General features: G+C 43.6%; 1 protein-coding gene across 2 annotated transcripts; it reads left to right on the forward strand.

Annotated features, from left to right (window-relative positions):
* The first annotated feature begins 324 nt into the window (after positions 1-324).
* LOC124113785 (protein dcd1B-like) lies at positions 325-21,067 on the forward strand. Of its 2 annotated transcripts, none has more exons than XM_048382631.1 (13): positions 325-452; positions 3,793-3,925; positions 4,502-4,599; positions 6,112-6,176; positions 7,188-7,296; positions 10,325-10,359; positions 11,023-11,117; positions 14,511-14,618; positions 15,450-15,544; positions 16,113-16,223; positions 18,162-18,276; positions 19,971-20,187; positions 20,961-21,067. In XM_048382631.1, exons 1-13 carry the CDS (start codon positions 378-380, stop codon positions 21,049-21,051), a joined length of 1,347 nt encoding a protein of 448 aa, XP_048238588.1. In that variant the 5' UTR covers positions 325-377; the 3' UTR covers positions 21,052-21,067. The 2 variants fall into 2 exon arrangements, with proteins under 2 accessions (XP_048238588.1, XP_048238587.1); XM_048382630.1 differs by lacking the exon at positions 325-452 and adding an exon at positions 2,059-2,212.
* Positions 21,068-22,699: the final 1,632 nt, after the last annotated feature.

A 22,699-nucleotide genomic window follows, 5' to 3' on the forward strand; every position in this document is an offset into this window, starting at 1 on the left:
TTCACCGAAGTGGTAAACGTCGGAGACCTGCATCACTTCGGGCTTTCCTCCCATATTAATCTGACACGCAGCGATATAACTGGAATACTGTTAAAAGCGGCGTTAAACCGAACTCACTCACTCACTCTCAATATTCCAGTATTTTAAGGAGAAAATAGAAACGAACAGTATAAAGGGTAGACTAACATAATCAAATACTCTTCCTATTCAACGTTTAACAGTTATGTATTGACGTCTCAGTTGTATAAGTTCAATAGGTTTATCTACCACCTGTTGATCTTCACACGAGAAGGATGAGGTGAGTTGACACGACTTTGGGACAACGGATCTGACGGAACCGACATTGCTTGTTTGGTTTGACACTAGATGTGACCGAGATGCGAGTGACTCTCCTCATCTTGGCGGCAAGCACCTGCTTCCCCACCACTGACACTGCTGAATGCCATGGGTCGGTCAGTAGCAGACTCTGTGTGTTACTGTTTTTGTTTGTTTGTTTTGTTTGTTGTATAATGCCACTACTCAACAATATTCCAGCTATATGACATCGGTCTGTAAATCATCGAGTCTGGACCGGACAGTCAGTGACTAACATCTTGCGCATGATCTACGCAATTGGGATGCGATGATATGCATCAACCAAGTCAGCGAGCCCGACCAGCTGATCCCGTTAGTCACCTCTTACGATAAGCACAGTCGTCTTTTAAGGCAAACATGGGTTGCTGACACCGGGAATGGATTTTACACGTTACCTGTGTAGGAATCAAACTGTTCCTTGTCGTAGCGAGCAAATACTTTACAAGGCTACCCTCCTGTCTCAATGAGTCAGGCTAGAAGTGTTAATTACGCTAGTCATTTCAAACAATAAGAATGTTTGCATGGGTTGTCTCCATCTCAATTGTACTTGGGGTCACGGGTGGCCCAGACGTCTAAGGCGCCGCGATTCGCTGTGCAGAGTTGCGTCCCTTGGGAACGCCAGAAACCTTTGATTGTTGGTTCGAATCCCGGTTCGCCCCGATTATGTTTCTAGGTTTGTCAGCACCATACCCGTGCTCGTGGGTTTCACCGAAGTGGTAAACGTCTGAGACCTGCATCACTTCGGGCTTTCCTCACACATTAAGCTGACACGCCGTGATATAACTGGAATAATGTTAAAAGCGGCGTTAAACCCAACTCACTCACTCACTCACTCACTTGTACTTGCCATCTAGTGGACAGATTGTCCACCCAGGGAGCGGAAGGTTCGATGCCCTGTCCGCGTCATACCAAAAGACATAAACATATGGTACTTGTTGTGACCCTGTTTGCGCTGGCATTACGGGGATTAAACGACTGGTCGTCTCGGGAGTCAATATATTGTGGCTGATGTCAATGGGCTAGCACTTATATAGCGCTATAAAAGCGGCATAAGTCCTGACTTGTACGAATAGCCATACACACACGCGCGCATGCTCGTCCCAATATGAGTGAAATATTCTTGAACCCGACACTAAACCCCATTTCACCTCACCCTAAAAAAGAAATACTTGAAAAAGTCTTCTATTAAAGAATATTTCCCTTCCCTCGTGGTAAATCAACAACTACACAATTATAAGAAGATGAAGATATCAATTCTTAATGCGCCAGATTCCGTTCACCGAGTGAATAAAATGGTGTTATGTAACTGCGTGTGTTGAACATTACAGAAACAATAATTTGTCTTCACCACAAACCAGATAGAGATATATGTCGTTCACGTCAGCTTGTCGAACTTTAACTGTAATGTATGATTCTTCTGAGGTCACGTGTTGAAATACACGCGGTGCACAAGTACCTGAGAAGCTAACTTCGGCCCAGCCTATAAACTAAGTCATTGTTGATAATTTCTGGTAAGTCGGTCGAAATACAACTTGCGAAGACACTTCGAATGGTCAACTGATATCTTTTTTAGCCAAGGGGACTGTATGAGTGGAAAGTGATGATACGAATTTGAAATTTCTTTGCGACTTTTATGTGTCAGTCCACTAAATGTACATAGACATAGTTTGTAACCCAGCTAGTACGTAACGGTATATGGAACATATGTGCACTTCACACCACATGGAATTAGGTGAGCTCATATTTGTGGCATACGTGTTAACTTACCAAACAAGACATGACATCGATGCGAGTGTTGGGCGTTGCCTTGTTTGTGGAATGGTGTTTGTTCCCCACTGTGACACCGGACTGCGGGTCGGTATGTGGCACCTTTAATACTTCTTCAGGTCGAAATTGTTATAAGTTCGAATTTCTTCATATGATGGAGTGTGGCTAGATCCCTATAAGTAGTTCAGCATGTCTAACTGCACTCAATCTGTTACGTAGCCCGGATGTTCTCTTAGAATACCAGTATAAATACTAGGTGTGGTACCGGATGCTCTCTAAGAATACTAGTATATATACTAGGTGTGTGGCCGGATGCTCTCACAGAATACCAGTTTATATACTAGGTGTAGGGCCGGATGCTCTCTAAGAATACCAGAATGTATACAAGGCGTGTGGTCGGATGTTCTCCTAGAATACCAGTATATATACTAGGTGTGTGGCCAGATGCTCTCTCAGAATACAACTATATACAAGGTGTTTGGCCGGATGCTCTCTAAGAATATAACAATATATACTAGGTGTTTGACTGGGTGCTCTCTTAGAATACAACAATATATACTAGGTGTTTGACTGGGTGCTCTCTCAGAATACAACTATATACAAGGTGTTTGACTGGGTGCTCTCTAAGAATATAACAATATATACTAGGTGTTTGACTGGGTGCTCTCTTAGAATACAACAATATATACTAGGTGTTTGACTGGGTGCTCTCTTAGAATACAACAATATATACTAGGTGTTTGACTGGGTGCTCCCTTAGAATACAACAATTTATACTAGGTGTTTGACTGGGTGCTCTCTCAGAATACAACTATATACAAGGTGTTTGGCCGGATGCTCTCTAAGAATACAACAATATATACTAGGTGTTTGACTGGGTGCTCTCTTAGAATACAACAATATATACTAGGTGTTTGACTGGGTGCTCTCTTAGAAAACAACAATATATACTAGGTGTTTGACTGGGTGCTCTCTTAGAATACAACAATATATACCAGGTGTTTGACTGGGTGCTCTCTTAGAATACAACAATATATACCAGGTGTTTGACTTAGTGCTCTCTTAGAATACAACTATATATACTGGGTGTGTGGCCGGATTCTCCCTAAGAATACAACAATATATACTAGGTGTTTGACTGGATGCTCTCTCAGAATACAACAATATATACTAGGTGTTTGACTGGGTGCTCTCTCAGAATACAACTATATACAAGGTGTTTGGCCGGATGCTCTCTAAGAATACAACAATATATACTAGGTGTTTGACTGGGTGCTCTCTTAGAATACAACAATATATACTAGGTGTTTGACTGGGTGCTCTCTTAGAATACAACAATTTATACTAGGTGTTTGACTGGGTGCTCTCTTAGAATACAACAATGTACAAGGTGTTTTGCCGGATGCTCTCAAAGAATACAACAATATATACCAGGTGTTTGACTTGGTGCTCTCTTAGAATACAATTATATATACTGGGTGTGTGGCCGGATGCTCCCTAAGGTTACCAGTTTATATACAAGGCGTGTGGTCTGATGCTGCCTGATCAAAGTGAGGGGAAAGATGCCTGTGCAGTAATTTATATATGTGGCATATCCGAAACTAATTGAACGTATCAACTGAAAGCCTCGCCGATATTGTAACCAACAAGGGTTGTACTTCATCCACACAGCCCTCTCCTAGCGCCGTCCCCAACCTGCTCCCTGTGGACACGAGACCACCCACCCTCGTCAGGACGATCAAGAACGCCAAGTTGTTCACAGTGGGGACCGGGGAGGACTCCTACTACATACTCCATCTGTACGGTAGGTATAACATCTCCTACATACAGTAAGAGAGTGAGTTGGGTTTAACTCCGCCTTTAGCAGTATTCCAGTTATATCACGGCGTGTCAGCTTAATATGGGAGGAAAGCCCGAAGTGATGCAGGTCTCGGACGTTTACCACTCGTGAAACCCACGAGCACGCGTATGGTGCTGACAAACCTAGAAACATAATCGGGACGAACCGGGATTTGAACCCACAATCATAGGTTTCTGGCGTGCCCAAGGGACGCAACTCCGCACAGCGAATCGCGGTGCCTTAGACGACTGGGCCGCCCCTGCCCCCTGCACCTACATATAAGTAGACCTTCTATTGAAGTACACAACTCAGAGATGGTGTTAATCTGATTGCGTTTAAGGACATCTGTAGCTTGGGACCATTTTGGGGTTGATTCAGAAGTGACCATTCAGTGTGGATACCGTTGGAGTTTTACAGGGTGGATATTGCATATCAGAGAGTTTTAATGCAGTCTGAACAAATTGGGTTTCTCTGGGAAGCACCGCGAGAGTCGCCGAGATACCCCCTTCTTCCAGTTATTGATGTATTGTACGTTTACAGGGACGCCGTATGAGATGGGCTTTGCCCAGGGCAGCATCGTTAAGGACGAGGCGACATCCATGATACAGCAGGTGTGGCAGTACATGCAGGACCAGATAGTGAGTTCTCAGTTACCCCCCTTTGGAAGACCATGATGTACTCAGTTATTACCCTTTGGAAGACCACGTAGTTTTGGTCCTTAAGCGATTAGCGCTGCGATTGTTAGACGTATACTTCAAAGACTTGAGTGGTAGTGACAGCATTCATATCTACAGGGTGGGGGTGGAGAAGTATCCTTTCTTATGTTAACATATCGTTTTAAGTTTCAACAAAATCAAAACGCGCTTTCGTGTCACTTGATTGTCTGGTCAAGGTTTGATTGTTTACATGCGGCTGACAGTGATTGACATCTTGAGCATCGATCTATGCATTTTGGATACGATGACACGCATCAACCAAGTCAGCGAGCCTGACCACCCAATCCTGTTAGGTGCCTCTTACGAAGGCAATTTTTAGCCGCCTCTTGCAGTAAGCATTGGTTGTTGAAGACCATTTCTAAAACGGATCTTCAGGGGTTACTCCTTTTGCAAACACCTGGTACCATCTACTGATTTTCAGTGATCAATTTATATATTTTTCACCGCTATTTACCTTTAACGCCCAATGGAATCCTTTTCGGCAGATAATCCAGGTTGGTTATTTTTTGGCGTTGACGCTTTACAAATGTAAATACTCAGAAAAAAAGTTAAGCGCCACCCTACAGTTTGGACAGTACAAAAACTGGGGTCATTATGTAAATATCATGAGTTTTATAACAGAGTTTTATGAAAACCGACAACAGAATTGTGTAGAGGTTTATTGACAAATAATGGTGTAAGATTATTGGATGTTTGCAGTTATGTGTTAATGGCAGAGATTATGGAAAACCAGGTGTTTCTACAGCCACGAAAGTACTGAAACAGGATCACCGCCAGTCGAATGTAGTGTAGCATATCAACAAACCAGTGTTACAGAAGGATCATTCCCACACTGGAGAAGTGATTCAACCCCTGATTAGACAAACTTTTTTTTTCTCTGGCGTTGACGTTTCATATCAGACCTTATCTTTACTCTTTGAAGCAATTCTGTGCATGTGCCTGATGTGTTACCTAGGTGTGTAATAGTGGTAACAGATATGATACCTAGGTATGTAATAATGTTAACAGCTGTGTTACCTAGGTGTGTAATAGTGTTAACGGATGTGATACCAAGTGATGTAATAATGTTAGCAGCTGTGGTACCTTGGTGTGTAATAGTGTTAACGGATATGATACCAAGGTATGTAATAATGTTAACAGATGTGGTACCTAGGTGTGTAATAATGTAAACGAATATGATACCAAGGTATGTAATAATGTTAACAGCCGTGGTACCTAGGTGTGTAACAGTGTTAACGGATATGATACCAAGGTATGTAATAATGTCAACAGCTGTGGTACCTAGGTGTTTAATAGTGTTAACGGATATGATACCAAGGTATGTAATAATGTTAACAGCTGTGCTACCTAGGTGTGTAATAGTGTTAACAGATACAGAACTAAAGTGGTGACCATTATATATGTTGGACCTATGCATTCTACTTTATCCATCAGGTCGGAGGAATAACGAAGAAACTGAAATTTCTTGACTGGTTCTTGGACGAAGTTGCAACTTTTGGGTAAGCGATTAGATTGTAGCTCAACATTAGAAAACAGTATATTAAGGTCCTTCACCACGCCCTTTATATCTGCACCACATTGTACCTACTTGCATTCGGTATACACCCCATTGTTCTTGTACCTTTTCGATCATATTAGGCCTACATCCATTCGGTATACACCCCATTGTTCTTGTACCTTTTGTGTCATATTAGGCCTACATCCATTCGGTATACATCCCATTGTTCTTGTACCTTTTGTGTCATATTAGGCCTACATCCATTCGGTATACATCCCATTGTTCTTGTACCTTTTGTGTCATATTAGGCCTACATCCATTCGGTATACATCCCATTGTTCTTGTACCTTTTGTGTCATATTAGGCCTACATCCATTCGGTATACATCCCATTGTTCTTGTACCTTTTGTGTCATATTAGGCCTACATCCATTCGGTATACATCCCATTGTTCTTGTACCTTTTGTGTCATATTAGGCCTACATCCATTCGGTATACATCCCATTGTTCTTGTACCTTTTGTGTCATATTAGGCCTACATCCATTCGGTATACATCCCATTGTTCTTGTACCTTTTGTGTCATATTAGGCCTACATCCATTCGGTATACATCCCATTGTTCTTGTACCTTTTGTGTCATATTAGGCCTACATCCATTCGGTATAGACACCATGTTTCCACCCTTTCTGTCAACGACATATTATGGTTACACAATTCCAACCACGTTTTCCCAATCTTAATCCCTGTATTTCCTGGCTGTTGGTTGGTAATGACTTGCGTCTTTAAGATGGCCGTGTGTTCGAATCCCATTTTCGCTATGAATATGATCATGATTTTAGTCAAGCTATCTGTTAAAACTACTGGGCACGTAATGTCACATTTACATGTTCTATATCTTCTATCTATATGTTCACACACTCACTCACTCACTGACGTAACTATGTTGTGGAGTTGTACATTGCGTCTATTATCAGAATTTTTATTAACTTCATGTTAACTTCTGGTTTCGTCAGACTGGACGCTGCCCTTGACCTGGAGTTATTGGCGACGAAGAAGTACACATCACAGGCGTTTTTTGACGAGGTCAGGGGACTGGCGGATGCCACTGGACAAGACTACAAGGCAGGTTTCTTTCCTTGTTACATAGTCAGAGGTGAGGGGACTGAATGTGCAACTGGACAAGACTACAAGGCAGGTGTTTGTTCCTTGTTACATAGTCAGAGGTGAGGGGACTGAATGTGCAACTGGACAAGACTACAAGGCAGGTGTTTGTTCCTTGTTACATAGTCAGAGGTGAGGGGACTGAATGTGCAAATGGACAAGACTACAAGGCAGGTGTGGGTTCCTTGTTATACATAGTCAGAGGTGAGGGGGCTGAATGTGCAACTGGACAATACTACAAGGCAGGTGTGGGTTCCTTGTTACATAGTCAGAGGTGAGGGGACTGAATGTGCAACTGGACAAGACTACAAGGCAGGTGTGGGTTCCTTGTTATACATAGTCAGTGGTGAGGGGACTGAATGTGCAACTGGACAAGACTACAAGGCAGGTGTGGGTTCCTTGTTATACATAGTCAGAGGTGAGGGGACTGGCGGATGCCACTGGACAAGACTACAAGGCAGGTGTTTGTTCCTTGTTACATAGTCAGAGGTGAGGGGACTGAATGTGCAACTGGACAAGACTACAAGGCAGGTGTGGGTTCCTTGTTATACATAGTCAGAGGTGAGGGGGCTGAATGTGCAACTGGACAATACTACAAGGCAGGTGTGGGTTCCTTGTTACATAGTCAGAGGTGAGGGGACTGAATGTGCAACTGGACAAGACTACAAGGCAGGTGTGGGTTCCTTGTTATACATAGTCAGTGGTGAGGGGACTGAATGTGCAACTGGACAAGACTACAAGGCAGGTGTGGGTTCCTTGTTATACATAGTCAGAGGTGAGGGGACTGGCGGATGCCACTGGACAAGACTACAAGGCAGGTGTTTGTTCCTTGTTACATAGTCAGAGGTGAGGGGACTGAATGTGCAACTGGACAAGACTACAAGGCAGGTGTGTGTTTCTTGTTACATAGTCAGAGGTGAGGGGACTGAATGTGCAACTGGACAAGACTACAAGGCAGGTGTGGGTTCCTTGTTATACATAGTCAGTGGTGAGGGGACTGAATGTGCAACTGGACAAGACTACAAGGCAGGTGTTTGTTCCTTGTTATACATAGTCATAGGTGAGGGGACTGGCGGATGCCACTGGACAAGACTACAAGGCAGGTGTTTGTTCCTTGTTACATAGTCAGAGGTGAGGGGACTGAATGTGCAACTGGACAAGACTACAAGGCAGGTGTTTGTTCCTTGTTACATAGTCAGAGGTGAGGGCACTGAATGTGCAACTGGACAAGACTACAAGGCAGGTGTTTGTTCCTTGTTACATAGTCAGATGTGAGGGGACTGAATGTGCAAATGGACAAGACTACAAGGCAGGTTTCTTTCCTTGTTACATAGTCATAGGTGAGGGGACTGAATGTGCAAATGGACAAGACTACAAGGCAGGTTTCTTTCCTTGTTACATAGTCAGATGTGAGGGGACTGAATGTGCAACTGGACAAGACTACAAGGCAGGTGTGTGTTCCTTGTTACATAGTCAGAGGTGAGGGGACTGAATGTGCAAATGAACAAGACTACAAGGCAGGTGTTTGTTTCTTGTTACATAGTCAGAGGTGAGGGGACTGAATGTGCAACTGGACAAGACAACAAGGCAGGTTTCTTTCCTTGTTACATAGTCAGATGTGAGGGGACTGAATGTGCAAGTGGACAAGACTACAAGGCAGGTGTTTGTTCCTTGTTACATAGTCAGATGTGAGGGGACTGAATGTGCAACTGGACAAGACTACAAGGCAGGTGTGTGTTCCTTGTTACATAGTCAGATGTGAGGGGACTGAATGTGCAAATGAACAAGACTACAAGGCAGGTGTTTGTTTCTTGTTACATAGTCAGAGGTGAGGGGACTGAATGTGCAACTGGACAAGACTACAAGGCAGGTGTTTGTTCCTTGTTACATAGTCGGAGGTGAGGGCACTGAATGTGCAACTGGACAAGACTACAAGGCAGGTGTTTGTTCCTTGTTACATAGTCAGATGTGAGGGGACTGAATGTGCAAATGGACAAGACTACAAGGCAGGTTTCTTTCCTTGTTACATAGTCATAGGTGAGGGGACTGAATGTGCAAATGGACAAGACTACAAGGCAGGTTTCTTTCCTTGTTACATAGTCAGATGTGAGGGGACTGAATGTGCAACTGGACAAGACTACAAGGCAGGTGTGTGTTCCTTGTTACATAGTCAGATGTGAGGGGACTGAATGTGCAAATGAACAAGACTACAAGGCAGGTGTTTGTTTCTTGTTACATAGTCAGAGGTGAGGGGACTGAATGTGCAACTGGACAAGACTACAAGGCAGGTTTCTTTCCTTGTTACATAGTCAGATGTGAGGGGACTGGCGGATGCCACTGGACAAGACTACAAGGCAGGTGTTTGTTCCTTGTTACATAGTCAGATGTGAGGGGACTGAATGTGCAACTGGACAAGACTACAAGGCAGGTGTGGGTTCCTTGTTACATAGTCAGATGTGAGGGGACTGAATGTGCAACTGGACAAGACTACAAGGCAGGTGTGGGTTCCTTGTTACATAGTCAGATGTGAGGGGACTGAATGTGCAACTGGACAAGACTACAAGGCAGGTGTGGGTTCCTTGTTATACATAATCAGTGGTGAGGGGACTGAATGTGCAACTGGACAAGACTACAAGGCAGGTGTTTGTTCCTTGTTACATAGTCAGAGGAAACCACACACTTGTCACACAATCAGAGGTCAGGGAACTGGCTATGCAACTAGACAAGACTATAAGGCAGGTGCTCGTTCGTTGCTGCATTGGCAGAGGTCAGGGCAGGCTTTATATTTATCAAGTTCTAACTTGTGGTAATTAGACTAGGAAAGGAGACATCCTAAGAATAAGAATTTGAAATCCAACCAGTGCCTCAGCCGCGTTAACATTCACAATGGTCTCGTAAGCAGAGATATTCAACAAATTGCAAGACAACGAATCATATCTACATACTTCTGTATTTTCACTTGAAATTACAAGATTATTATTTTTTTCAGACAATTTTGTACATCCATTTAATAGGTGAGCTAACGTGAGTATTTGTCATTATGCTTTTATTTGTAAAAACAAATTTGCATACTGTAAAAATATTTTGTTGTGGATAATTGAGTAATTTATGCAAATGAATGGAGTATTTTTCCTCTCCGGAGTGAGATATAATATTAAAGCGACAAAACCATTTCCATCAGCACAAGACATCGCTACTAAAAGCGGTCAGTTGCGCAATATCACAAGCCTGTGTTTATGAATCACTATCAAATAGTGATGATATCAGCTGTTTGCGAGTACGTGAGCGTACCCTGTCCCTCCGGTGGCAGCATTACAAACACATTCAGAGGCAAGTCAACTGTTCACCTAAAGTTACCGCGGAAAACGTCACATGTCAAAATAGGAAAAATGCTTCGGACCGCATTTCTGATGCGTAAAATTTGGAAATGTTCCCCACATGGAGAAATAGATCGCCACTCCCCGCTGAGAGCATCCTAATGATGATCTATTGGTTACAGTCCTTGGCTTGGCTGAGTGTATTTCATCGTGCCCCGACGGCATATAATTTGTTCATGGTGTCAAACACTGCCTGACCCAGAATCGATTATTTCCAAGCTGCCGTCATACAGCTGGGGTATTTCTTGCTGTGGCGTAAAGGAACAATTTTTTACTCACGCATACTCACAACATACCGTAATGATTCCAGAAAAGGATCGTGTTCTATGATTGGCGCCTGGGGTGACAGTCTTGCCAGGAATGGATCGCTCCTGCAGCTGCGCGCCCTAGACTGGGCAGTGGATGGTAAGTATCATAGGTTTAGAGAGTGTACCACCCTAGACTAGACAGTGTGTATCACTATAGGTCTAGTGAGTGTACCACCATAGATCAGACAGTGTGTATCACTATAGGTCTAGTGAGTGTACCAACCTAGACTAGACAGTGTGTATCACTATAGGTCTAGTGAGTGTACCCCCTAGACAAGACAGTGTGTATCACTACAGGTCTAGTGAGTGTACCATCCTAGACTAGACCGTGTATCACTATAGGTCTAGTGAATGTACCCCCCTAAAATAAAAAAGTGTGTATCACTATAGGTCTAGCGAGTGTACAACCCTGGACTAGACAGTGTGTATCACTATAGGTATGGTGAGTGTACCCCTAGACTAGACAGTGTGTATCACTATAGGTCTAGTGAGTGTACCCCCCTAGAATAGAAAATGTATCTCACTGTAGGTCTAGTGAGTGTACCACCCTGGACTAGACAGTGTGTATCACTATAGGTCTAGTGAGTGTACCCCTAGACTAGACAGTGTGTATTAATATAGGTCTAGTGAGTGTACCACCCTAGACTAGACAGGGAATATCACTGTAGGTCTAGTGAGTGAACCACCCTGGACTAGACAGTGTGTATCACTATAGGTCTGGTGAGTGTACCCCTAGACTAGAAAGGGGTGTATCACTGTAGGTCTAGTGAGTGTACCATCCTAGACTAGACAGTGTGTATCACTATAGGTCTGGTGAGTGTACCACCCTAGACTAGACAGGGTGTATCACTATAGGTCTAGTGAGTGTACCACCCTAGACAAGACAGTGTGTGTCACTATAGGTCTAGTGAGTGTACCATCCTAGACAAGACAGTGTGTGTCACTATAGGTCTAGTGAGTGTACCATCCTAGACTAGACAGTGTGTATCACTATAGGTCTAGCGAGTGTACCCCCTAGACTAGACAGTGTGTGTCACTATAGGTCTAGTGAGTGTACCACCCTAGACAAGACAGTGTGTGTCACTATAGGTCTAGTGAGTGTACCATCCTAGACAAGACAGTGTGTGTCACTATAGGTCTAGTGAGTGTACCATCCTAGACTAGACAGTGTGTGTCACTATAGGTCTAGCGAGTGTACCCCCTAGACTAGACAGTGTGTGTCACTATAGGTCTAGTGAGTGTACCACCATAGATCAGACAGTGTGTATCACTGTAGGTCTAGTGAGTGTACCACCCTAGACAAGACAGGGTGTATCACTGTAGGTCTAGTGAGTGTACCACCCTAGAGTAGACAGTGTGTATCACTATAGGTCTAGTGAGTGTACCATCCTAGACAAGACAGGGTGTATCACTGTAGGTCTAGTGAGTGTACCATCCTAGACAAGACAGGGTGTATCACTATAGGTCTAGCGAGTGTACCCCCTAGACTAGACAGGGTGTATCACTATAGGTCTAGTGAGTGTACCACCCTAGACAAGACAGTGTGTATCACTATAGGTCTAGTGAGTGTACCATCCTAGACAAGACAGGGTGTATCACTGTAGGTCTAGTGAGTGTACCATCCTAGACAAGACAGGGTGTATCACTATAGGTCTAGCGAGTGTACCACCTAGACTAGACAGGGTGTATCACTATAGGTCTAGTGAGTGTACCACCCTAGACAAGACAGTGTGTATCACTATAGGTCTAGTGAGTGTACCATCCTAGACAAGACAGGGTGTATCACTGTAGGTCTAGTGAGTGTACCATCCTAGACTAGACAGTGTGTGTCACTATAGGTCTAGCGAGTGTACCATCCTAGACTAGACAGGGTGTATCACTATAGGTCTAGTGAGTGTACCACCCTAGACAAGACAGTGTGTATCACTATAGGTCTAGTGAGTGTACCATCCTAGACAAGACAGGGTGTATCACTGTAGGTCTAGTGAGTGTACCATCCTAGACTAGACAGTGTGTGTCACTATAGGTCTAGCGAGTGTACCATCCTAGACTAGACAGTGTGTATCACTATAGGTCTAGTGAGTGTACCATCCTAGACAAGACAGGGTGTATCACTGTAGGTCTAGTGAGTGTACCATCCTAGACAAGACAGGGTGTATCACTATAGGTCTAGCGAGTGTACCCCCTAGACTAGACAGGGTGTATCACTATAGGTCTAGTGAGTGTACCACCCTAGACAAGACAGTGTGTATCACTATAGGTCTAGTGAGTGTACCACCCTAGACAAGACAGTGTGTATCACTGTAGGTCTAGTGAGTGTACCACCCTAGAGTAGACAGTGTGTATCACTGTAGGTCTAGTGAGTGTACCATCCTAGACAAGACAGGGTGTATCACTGTAGGTCTAGTGAGTGTACCATCCTAGACTAGACAGTGTGTGTCACTATAGGTCTAGCGAGTGTACCATCCTAGACTAGACAGGGTGTATCACTATAGGTCTAGTGAGTGTACCCCCCTAGAATAGAAAGTGTGTATCACTATAGGTCTAGCGAGTGTACCACCCTAGACTAAACAGGGTGTATCACTGTAAGTCAAGCGAGTGTACCACCCTAGAATAGACAGTGTGTATCACTATAGGTCTAGTGAGTGTACCATCCTAGACTAGACAGTGTGTATCACTATAGGTCTAGCGAGTGTACCCCCTAGACTAGACAGTGTGTATCACTATAGGTCTAGTGAGTGTACCACACTGATACTACTTGGCGAGACAATGGGTTGTTAGTACTGTGTGTTCGTTAATGTGATAAGCATTTCTTGTGTGTACGTGAAACTACTAGAGCTCTTGAGGTACAGTATTAACGGTATCAATACCGCTGCTGTGCCGCCTGTGAATCCTGTCCTGTAGAACTACGCATTCGTGTTCTCATCATGTGTTCAGCACGACTGACCCAGCCGTTTAAGGCTCCGCAATGTGCTGTAAAGAGTTGCGTCCCTTAAGCAGGCCAGAAACCTATGACTGGTTCGAATCCCAGATCCGTCTTGATTATGTTTCTAGGTTTGGTTTGTCGGCACCACACCCGCGCAAACATAGTGGTTTAATAAAAGAGGTAAACGTTCAAGACTTGTACCGTGTCAAGGCGTGGTCTAGTGGATAGAGCTTTTGCCCGGAGATCGGACGGACGTGGTGGTGCATGTTGTTACCCTGCCTGGCGCTCGCCATTAAAGGGCTCAATCAAGGACTGATCGGTTCGGAGTAGTATACTATGTCTGAGTGGGGTATTCATGTTAGACTGCGGTATGGTATCTCAGTGGGCTTGCACTATAAAATCGGCATTAGTCCAGACTAGTACAAGCAGCAACACACACGCTCATGAGCGCACGTCGCAATAATCTTCAACGCGACGTTAAACCCCATTTGTCCCACTTCACCCACAGTAAGCTTACGGGTATTCACTCACTAACTCATGATGAAAACGACGCCCTGATTTCAGGTCCCTTCAAGGACTTCCCACAGGTGACCGTGTACCACCCTGTCAACACGACATACGGGCAACCCTGGGCCAACTTCGGATGGACGGGATGGATTGGTTCTATCACAGGTGAAGCTTTTCGTTTATAATCCTATATGTGTATTGTCAAACTAGCATGATTTGCTGTCATGGTTTTATATATCACTTGGGTTTGTGAACAGAAAACATATGGAATATTAATTCAGCGTTAGACTACTCAAGAATCATGTATTGGCCTTGTGTAACATACTCCTCTATTAAGACCGCCTCCGTGGTCTAGTGGTAGAGCGTCCGCCCGGACAGCGGAAGGTCCGGGGTTCGATCCCCGACCGCGTCATACCAAAAGACGTTAAAATATGGTACTTGTTGTTACCCTGTCTGGCGCTCGGCATAAAGGGACTAAAACAAGGACTGGTCGGCTCGGAGTTAGTATACTGTGTCTGAGTGAGCTAGCACTATAAATCGGCATCAGTCCGGACTAGTACAAGCAGCCACACAAACACACACACGAACATGCACGTCGCTATATAAGTGCAATTATCTTGGACGCGACGTTAAACCCCATTTCACCTCACCTAGTCCTCTAGTAGTGTCCTCACCTAGTCCTCCTGCAATGTAGTGGTGTTTCTGTTTCCTTGCAAAATGCCAGCCCCATCAAGTTTGACACAACACCTTTTAAATACTCTACCTTCGTCTATTAACTAAAAATTTGCGATGAAGATTATTGCAGCATTAAAAGATTAATCATAGTATAGGGTATCCATTTGAACTTTGACACTTGACACTTGCAACGTCTAGACCTTGACCGGAAGTGGACGCCATGACCTGGAGCATCGTCTCCCATTTAGCTTCCACGCGATCGATTAATTAGTCTGTGAATCAGTATGCTGATTTTCCTTCAAACGCAATATTCCCTTCCAGGAATGAACTCGGTGAAGATGGCTATTTCCGAGATCGGGGTATCATTTCCTGACGCCAGCTTCGGCAAGGAGTCGAGATTCGGCATCCCGTTCACTGTAGGTAGTCTTTCTTCTGTTTGTTTGTTTGTTGTTTAACGCCGCACTAAGCAATATTCCAGCTTTATGACGGCGGTCTGTAAACAATCGACTCTGGACCAGACAACCCAGTGATTGACAGCATGAGCATCGATCCACATAAATGGGATATGATGACATGCATCAACCAAGTCAGCGAGTCTGACCACACGATCCGGATCTTCACGGGATAGTTTAACTTCTGATACATATATGGTACCAATGTTATGTTCGTCATACCATAGTTAGGTCCTGTATATAGTTGTGTTTGACACATGCGGCAGAAAATAACGACCCACGCGTATCCTCACAATCTCATAAGAATCGAATATTTTACTCGTATTCGATGGACGGAGGTATCAACTCGCAGTTAATGCGATTTTCGTTGTTATTTCTCTGCGATTAGTTATCTTCTAAGACTTTCATATTCCGATATTAATGTCTGGTTTCCTCGCTCCAGATCCGATACTAAAGATAATGATTATGATAATGTCTGCGGTGACATTAATCCTATATGCACTCTCTTGAGCTCACTTGTCCATTACTTCAGAACATCTTGCGAGACATCCTTCAGTACGACACCACCCTGGATGCAGCCGTGCAGAGAATCACTAACTCTAAGCGGACCTGTGACCTTCTGCTCGGGGTCGGAGACGGCAAGGTAATTGTTCATCCCCAAACACCAAACAAAGAAGGCACTATGTGAGCCTCCGATTCTTTCAATTCATCGACACAATCTTAAGCATAAGAGGTCTTTCCCGAGATATATGTTGTGTCTTTCTCCGAGATATATGTTGTACCACTGCTTCCAGAGCCAGACATTCCGTCAGCTACTGATGTGCTGTGTTGTCTAAATGTGTTGTACCACTGCTTCCAGAGCCAGGCATTCCGTCAGCTACTGATGTGCTGTGTTGTCTAAATGTGTTGTACCACTGCTTCCAGAGCCAGGCATTCCGTCAGCCACTGATGTGCTGTGTTGTCTAAATGTGTTGTACCACTGCTTCCAGAGCCAGGCATTCCGTCAGCTACTGATGTGCTGTGTTGTCTATATGTGCTCTGCCACTGCTTCCAGAGCCAGACGTTCCGTCAGCCACTGATGTGCTGTGTTGTCTATATGTGCTCTGCCACTGCTTCCAGAGCCAGGCATTCCGTCAGCCACTGATGTGCTGTGTTGTCTAAATGTGTTGTACCACTGCTTCCAGAGCCAGGCATTCCGTCAGCTACTGATGTGCTGTGTTGTCTATATGTGTTGTACCACTGCTTCCAGAGCCAGACATTCCGTCAGCCACTGATGTGCTGTGTTGACTATATGTGTTGTACCACTGCTTCCAGAGCCAGACGTTCCGTCAGCCACTGATGTGCTGTGTTGTCTATATGTGCTCTGCCACTGCTTCCAGAGCCAGACATTCCGTCAGCCACTGATGTGCTGTGTTGTCTATATGTGCTCTGCCACTGCTTCCAGAGCCAGACATTCCGTCAGCCACTGATGTGTTGTGTGTGTATGTGCTCTGCCACTGCTTCCAGAGCTAGACATTCCGTCAGCTACTAATGTGCTGTGTTGTCTAAATGTGTTGTACCACTGCTTCCAGAGCCAGACATTCCGTCAGCTACTGATGTGCTGTGTGTGTATGTGTTGTACCACTGCTTCCAGAGCCAGACATTCCGTCAGCTACTGATGTGCTGTGTGTGTATGTGTTGTACCACTGCTTCCAGAGCCAGACATTCCGTCAGCTACTGATGTGCTGTGTTGTCTAAATGTGTTGTACCACTGCTTCCAGAGCCAGACATTCCGTCAGCTACTGATGTGCTGTGTTGTCTATATGTGCTCTGCCACTGCTTCCAGAGCCAGACATTCCGTCAGCCACTGATGTGCTGTGTTGTCTAAATGTGTTGTACCACTGCTTCCAGAGCCAGACATTCCGTCAGCTACTGATGTGCTGTGTGTGTATGTGTTGTACCACTGCTTCCAGAGCCAGACGTTCCGTCAGCCACTGATGTGCTGTGTGTGTATGTGTTGTACCACTGCTTCCAGAGCCAGACATTCCGTCAGCTACTGATGTGCTGTGTGTGTATGTGTTGTACCACTGCTTCCAGAGCCAGACATTCCGTCAGCTACTGATGTGCTGTGTGTGTATGTGTTGTACCACTGCTTCCAGAGCCAGACATTCCGTCAGCTACTGATGTGCTGTGTGTGTATGTGTTGTACCACTGCTTCCAGAGCCAGACATTCCGTCAGCTACTGATGTGCTGTGTGTGTATGTGTTGTACCACTGCTTCCAGAGCCAGACATTCCGTCAGCTACTGATGTGCTGTGTGTGTATGTGTTGTACCACTGCTTCCAGAGCCAGACATTCCGTCAGCCACTGATGTGCTGTGTGTGTATGTGTTGTACCACTGCTTCCAGAGCCAGACATTCCGTCAGCTACTGATGTGCTGTGTTGTCTATATGTGCTCTGCCACTGCTTCCAGAGCCAGACATTCCGTCAGCTACTGATGTGCTGTGTTGTCTAAATGTGTTGTACCACTGCTTCCAGAGCTAGACATTCCGTCAGCTACTGATGTGCTGTGTTGTCTAAATGTGCTGTACCACTGCTTCCAGAGCCAGACATTCCGTGGGGTTGAGTACTCTGCCTCTACAGCCAACTTTTACGACGACGCGACGTTGCAGCCCCTTGCGGTGTGGCATCCTAGGATCAAGGACGTCGTATACTGGGGTGAGACAAGGGGACACCGATCGCTGCATCCCTGCTGGTTACATAGCTCTCTGTGTATGAGGAAGCTTTCTTCCTGCTTAGTAAGGTTAAGAAATACCCATTGACAAAACATCCTTGCAGGATTCCTGGTTGTATTGCTGCCTATATTTTGAGCCGTATTCCTTGCTCTATTCCTGCTCTAATTTTATTTTTTCCCAGCTGTATTTCAGTATTTTCTTGCGTATTATCCTTCCTGTTTCTGTTTCAATTTTGTGCTTCTTTCCTTACGATATTTCTGGTCGTTTTTCCCGGCTCTAGCCTTGGCTGAACACTACAACTATTGCAGCTATATTCACGCCTATATACCCGCCTTTACTCCCGTATACATTCCTTCCTATGTACATGCCAATATTCCTAACGGGGTGTTGGTGACGTAGTCGTCTAATGCTTGATAATTCGTTGTGCAGAGTTGCGGCCGGTAGTCGTGACAGAATCCTTTGACTACGGGTCCCAGTATTATGCCTTTTTCGCGGGTTTTGCTAAGTGTTTTATGACCTGTGTCACGCTTTGTTATCCCCCCACATCTATCTGACACACCGTGGTGTAAATGAAATACCGTTCCAAGCTGTGTGAAAGCCCATTCGCTATATTCCTATTTCCTCACTCCTTTTCTACCTATATTCCAGGCTGTGTTGTTTCCCATATCCTGAGTATAGTTTTGCCTAATTTCTTGGCTGTTTTCGCTGTACCTCTAGTTGTAGTTATGTTTGTATTCTCGCCTATATTCCCGCTTCTATTTCACGCCTATAGTCCCGTTTGTATTCCTGACTATATTCTAGCTTGTATACACGCCTTTAACCCTGTTTAATTGTTTTCGCCTATATTGCCGTTTGTATTCCTGACTGTATTACTGCTTGTATTCACGCTTTTATTCCTGATTGTAGTCACGTCTATATTCCCCTTTGTATTTACGACTGTATTCCCGCTTGTATACAAGTCTTTATTCATGTTTGTATTCACGCCTATATCCCCATTTGTATTTACGCCTATATTCCCAGTTGTATTCCTGACTGTATTCCCGCTTGTTTACACGTCTTTATTCATGTTTGTATTCACACCTATATTCCCATTTGTATTCACACCTATATTCCCATTTGTATTCACGCCTATATTCCCGGTTGTATTCCTGACTGTATTCCCGCTTGTATACACGTCTGTATTCATGTTTGTATTCACGCCTATATTCCCATTTGTATTCACGCCTATATTCCCGGTTGTAGTCCTGACTGTATTCCCGCTTGTATACACGTCTTCATTCATGTTTGTATTCACACCTATATTCCCGCCTATATTTACATTTGTATTCCTGACTATATTCCAGCTTGTATCCCTATTTGTATTCACGCCTGTAATCCTGTTTGTATTCCCGCTTATATACACGCCTATATCCCTGCTTGTATTCCCGCTTATATACACGCCTATATCCCTGCTTGTATTCCCGCTTATATACACGCCTATATCCCTGCTTGTATTCCCGCTTATATACACGCCTATATCCCTACTTGTATTCCCGCTTATATACACGCCTGTATCCCTGCTTGTATTCCCGCTTATATACACGCCTGTATCCCTGCTTGTATTCCCGCTTATATACACGCCTGTATCCCTGCTTGTATTCTCTCCTATATTCCTGCTGTATTTCTGCATGTATGCAGGGATGGACTGGGAATGCCCTGGCTACAGTCAGGTCCTGGCCACACAGATACAGCGGAACTACGGCCACCTCGACGCCAGCCTCGTCATGAGAGATGTCGTCAGCATTGTCCAGACTGGCAACATGCAAGTGGCTGTATACGACCTCACCGAGAACATCGCCTACCTGGCCAACGCCCGAGGGTCCTTTGAGAGCGGACCAGAATACGCCTATGAGAGGTTAGTTAAAATTATTAATATCATGCACGTGTGTGAGGGTTGTAACCCTGCTCCCAAGGATCCGCATATTCGTAAACAATAGTATAGCTTTCACTTAAATGGGATATAGACGGATTGTTCCTGCATATATTATACACCTCGTGCAGATTCCGTCGTGTTAAGGGATCAGGCTATGTGACATTGTTGGATTGCTTGGCATCTGACCTCGAAGGTGTGGATCGTTACTTATGACATCAATCACTGGATTGTCTCGTCCAGACTCGGTTACCAGTATTTACTTGCAGCTGTCATGTAGCTGGAATATTGCTGAGTTATACAGCAACAATGTGTCATCAAGCATACACATTTGATATTTTGTTGTGACTGTATAAAACTATTTCAGTCATTTTACAGTTTTTTTTCCATTTATAATATTATGAATACGAATTAAAAATATTGTATGCCCTATTTCATTACCCAGTGATTGAAAATGGTAGGATTAATAGAAATCGAAAGTCAATGTATATATTTGGGTGGGGGAACTTATTATGGGAGGGGGGATAATTGTGAAATTACTGAAATATATGGTGTTTTTATCAATTGCCTAAGTGAAAAGTTCAATCATTTTACACATTGACTGTTACATATATACTTCAAGGTCGTAAATTGATTGACAGGTGTAGATATACTTTCGAGAACGATTCGCCTTTGCAATTCATTTCTTAGACGTAACTCGCAACTTATCCGACTGGGGATACGATTTGCTAATAATGGTTATTTTGTTTAATTTTCAGGCAGTTTGTGAGAATGAACATGACCCAGATATTTGCAGAGCCAATGCCAAGCCTTATACCTCATACACATTGTATATTCTGTCCAAAATAAACAAATATATCGCGAAGCGGTGTTTTTGTTGAAGTCATTGATACATTAACAATGCTTTATAGATGAATCAGTGAAGATGTTAAAGTATACATGTGAATTACGAAATTCTTTATTGTAGCTTTGGTACAGAATGTGAGTTACGATAATCTTGGCGCTATGTTGAATTGTGTGAGGCACGATAATCTTGGCGCTATGTTGAATTGTGTGAGTCACGATAATCTTGGCGCTATGTTGAATTGTGTGTCACGATAATCTTGGCGCTATGTTGAATTGTGTGAGTCACGATAATCTTGGCTCTATGTTGAATTGTGTGAGTCACGATAATCTTGGCGCTATGTTGAATTGTGTGAGTCACGATAATCTTGGTGCTATGTTGAATTGTTTGAGTTACGATAATCTTGGCGCTATGTTGAATTGTTTGAGTTACGATAATCTTGGCGCTCTGTTGAATTGTGTGAGTCACGATAATCTTGGCGCTATGTTGAGTTGTTTGAGTTACGATAATCTTGGCGCCTGCCACGGACTAATTAACCTGCCACGGACTAATATTTGTCAATATTAATACCGAATATGTTTAAGTATTTTCAAAATTCGTTTTTACAGCCATATGGCTTTTGTCACCCGAAGAAAAATGACATCAGCCCATTCGTTTAGTTAAAATAATGTACATTCGAGAAATTGTTTTATTTAGAAATTACCATGTGTTTTGTTTAAGAATGTTGAAACTATTTGTCACAATGGAAGAAGATCTAAGTATGCTGTATGTAAGAGCCAAGCATTTCATAGACGCGGGTACAGTGTGTGGAGCCGATGTCTGATGTCCCCGCTCTGTTATTGCAGGAATATTTGAAAAAAAAACGGCGTAAAACCATTTGGGTCATTTAGCATTTTTTTAAAAACCGCCCACCCATATTGACTTTTGATACGCATTTTAACTATTAAAAACGTTAGAAGTCCATCATAACACACAGTGATGTGTATGAAGGCTGATAACGTTACGTGCGTTCGATTAGTGTAATTCGAGTGACCGAGGTTATCACATTCTAGCAGCCAGGGTTGACTAGATTCAGCTTGAGTTAACCAGTGTTAATCAATGATAACTTAGGGCAGTATCCGAAATATGACGCATAAAATGCAACCTTAGATATGATGATGGCTGTAAGGAGGGAGAAACACAATAGCCATATGCTATTACATAAACACATACATTTGAGAGGTTTACTAGTTTTTGATTGCTTGACAAAGCTGTCATTTTACATTTTTTATTTAATGCATATAAAAAGACAATAAAGTTCAAAACATCAAACATCAAAAGAACTGCAAAATCATCATCAAAGTTGCATTAATTCTAAAGTATTAATTTCAACAATCCAAAAGTTAAATTTCACTGACGCATATCAGAATAAACATATACGATCAATACCTATTTTTTTATTATATTAATTGAAATGTTTGTTTTCATGAATACACAATGCCATTTAGAAAGAGGTCAAATGTAACAAATGTTATATTTGGGATAACACTTTCTTAGTAAAGTACACTTTGTGTGCTGGCGATTAGGTGCCTCACTCTGGCAAGTGTGGGTTCGAATCCCGGACGGGACTCAACCCAAAAAAGTACGAGAATCTGTACCTTACTAAGAAAGTGG

Source organism: Haliotis rufescens, unplaced genomic scaffold (assembly GCF_023055435.1).
Source record: "Haliotis rufescens isolate VD_foot unplaced genomic scaffold, xgHalRufe1.0.p SCAF_4, whole genome shotgun sequence".
In the NCBI taxonomy this organism is placed as follows: domain Eukaryota; kingdom Metazoa; phylum Mollusca; class Gastropoda; order Lepetellida; family Haliotidae; genus Haliotis; species Haliotis rufescens.

What these genes read in the sequence shown, in the direction of transcription:
- LOC124113785 (XM_048382630.1), top strand. Translation starts at nt 2,132, where the DNA reads ATGACATCGATGCGAGTGTTGGGCGTTGCCTTGTTTGTGGAATGGTGT. An exon ending in TCGGGGTCGGAGACGGCAAG is followed by an intron (nt 16,224 to 18,161) that starts GTAATTGTTCAT and finishes CACTGCTTCCAG; the next exon opens with AGCCAGACATTCCGTGGGGT. An exon ending in CAAGGACGTCGTATACTGGG is followed by an intron (nt 18,277 to 19,970) that starts GTGAGACAAGGG and finishes GCATGTATGCAG; the next exon opens with GGATGGACTGGGAATGCCCT.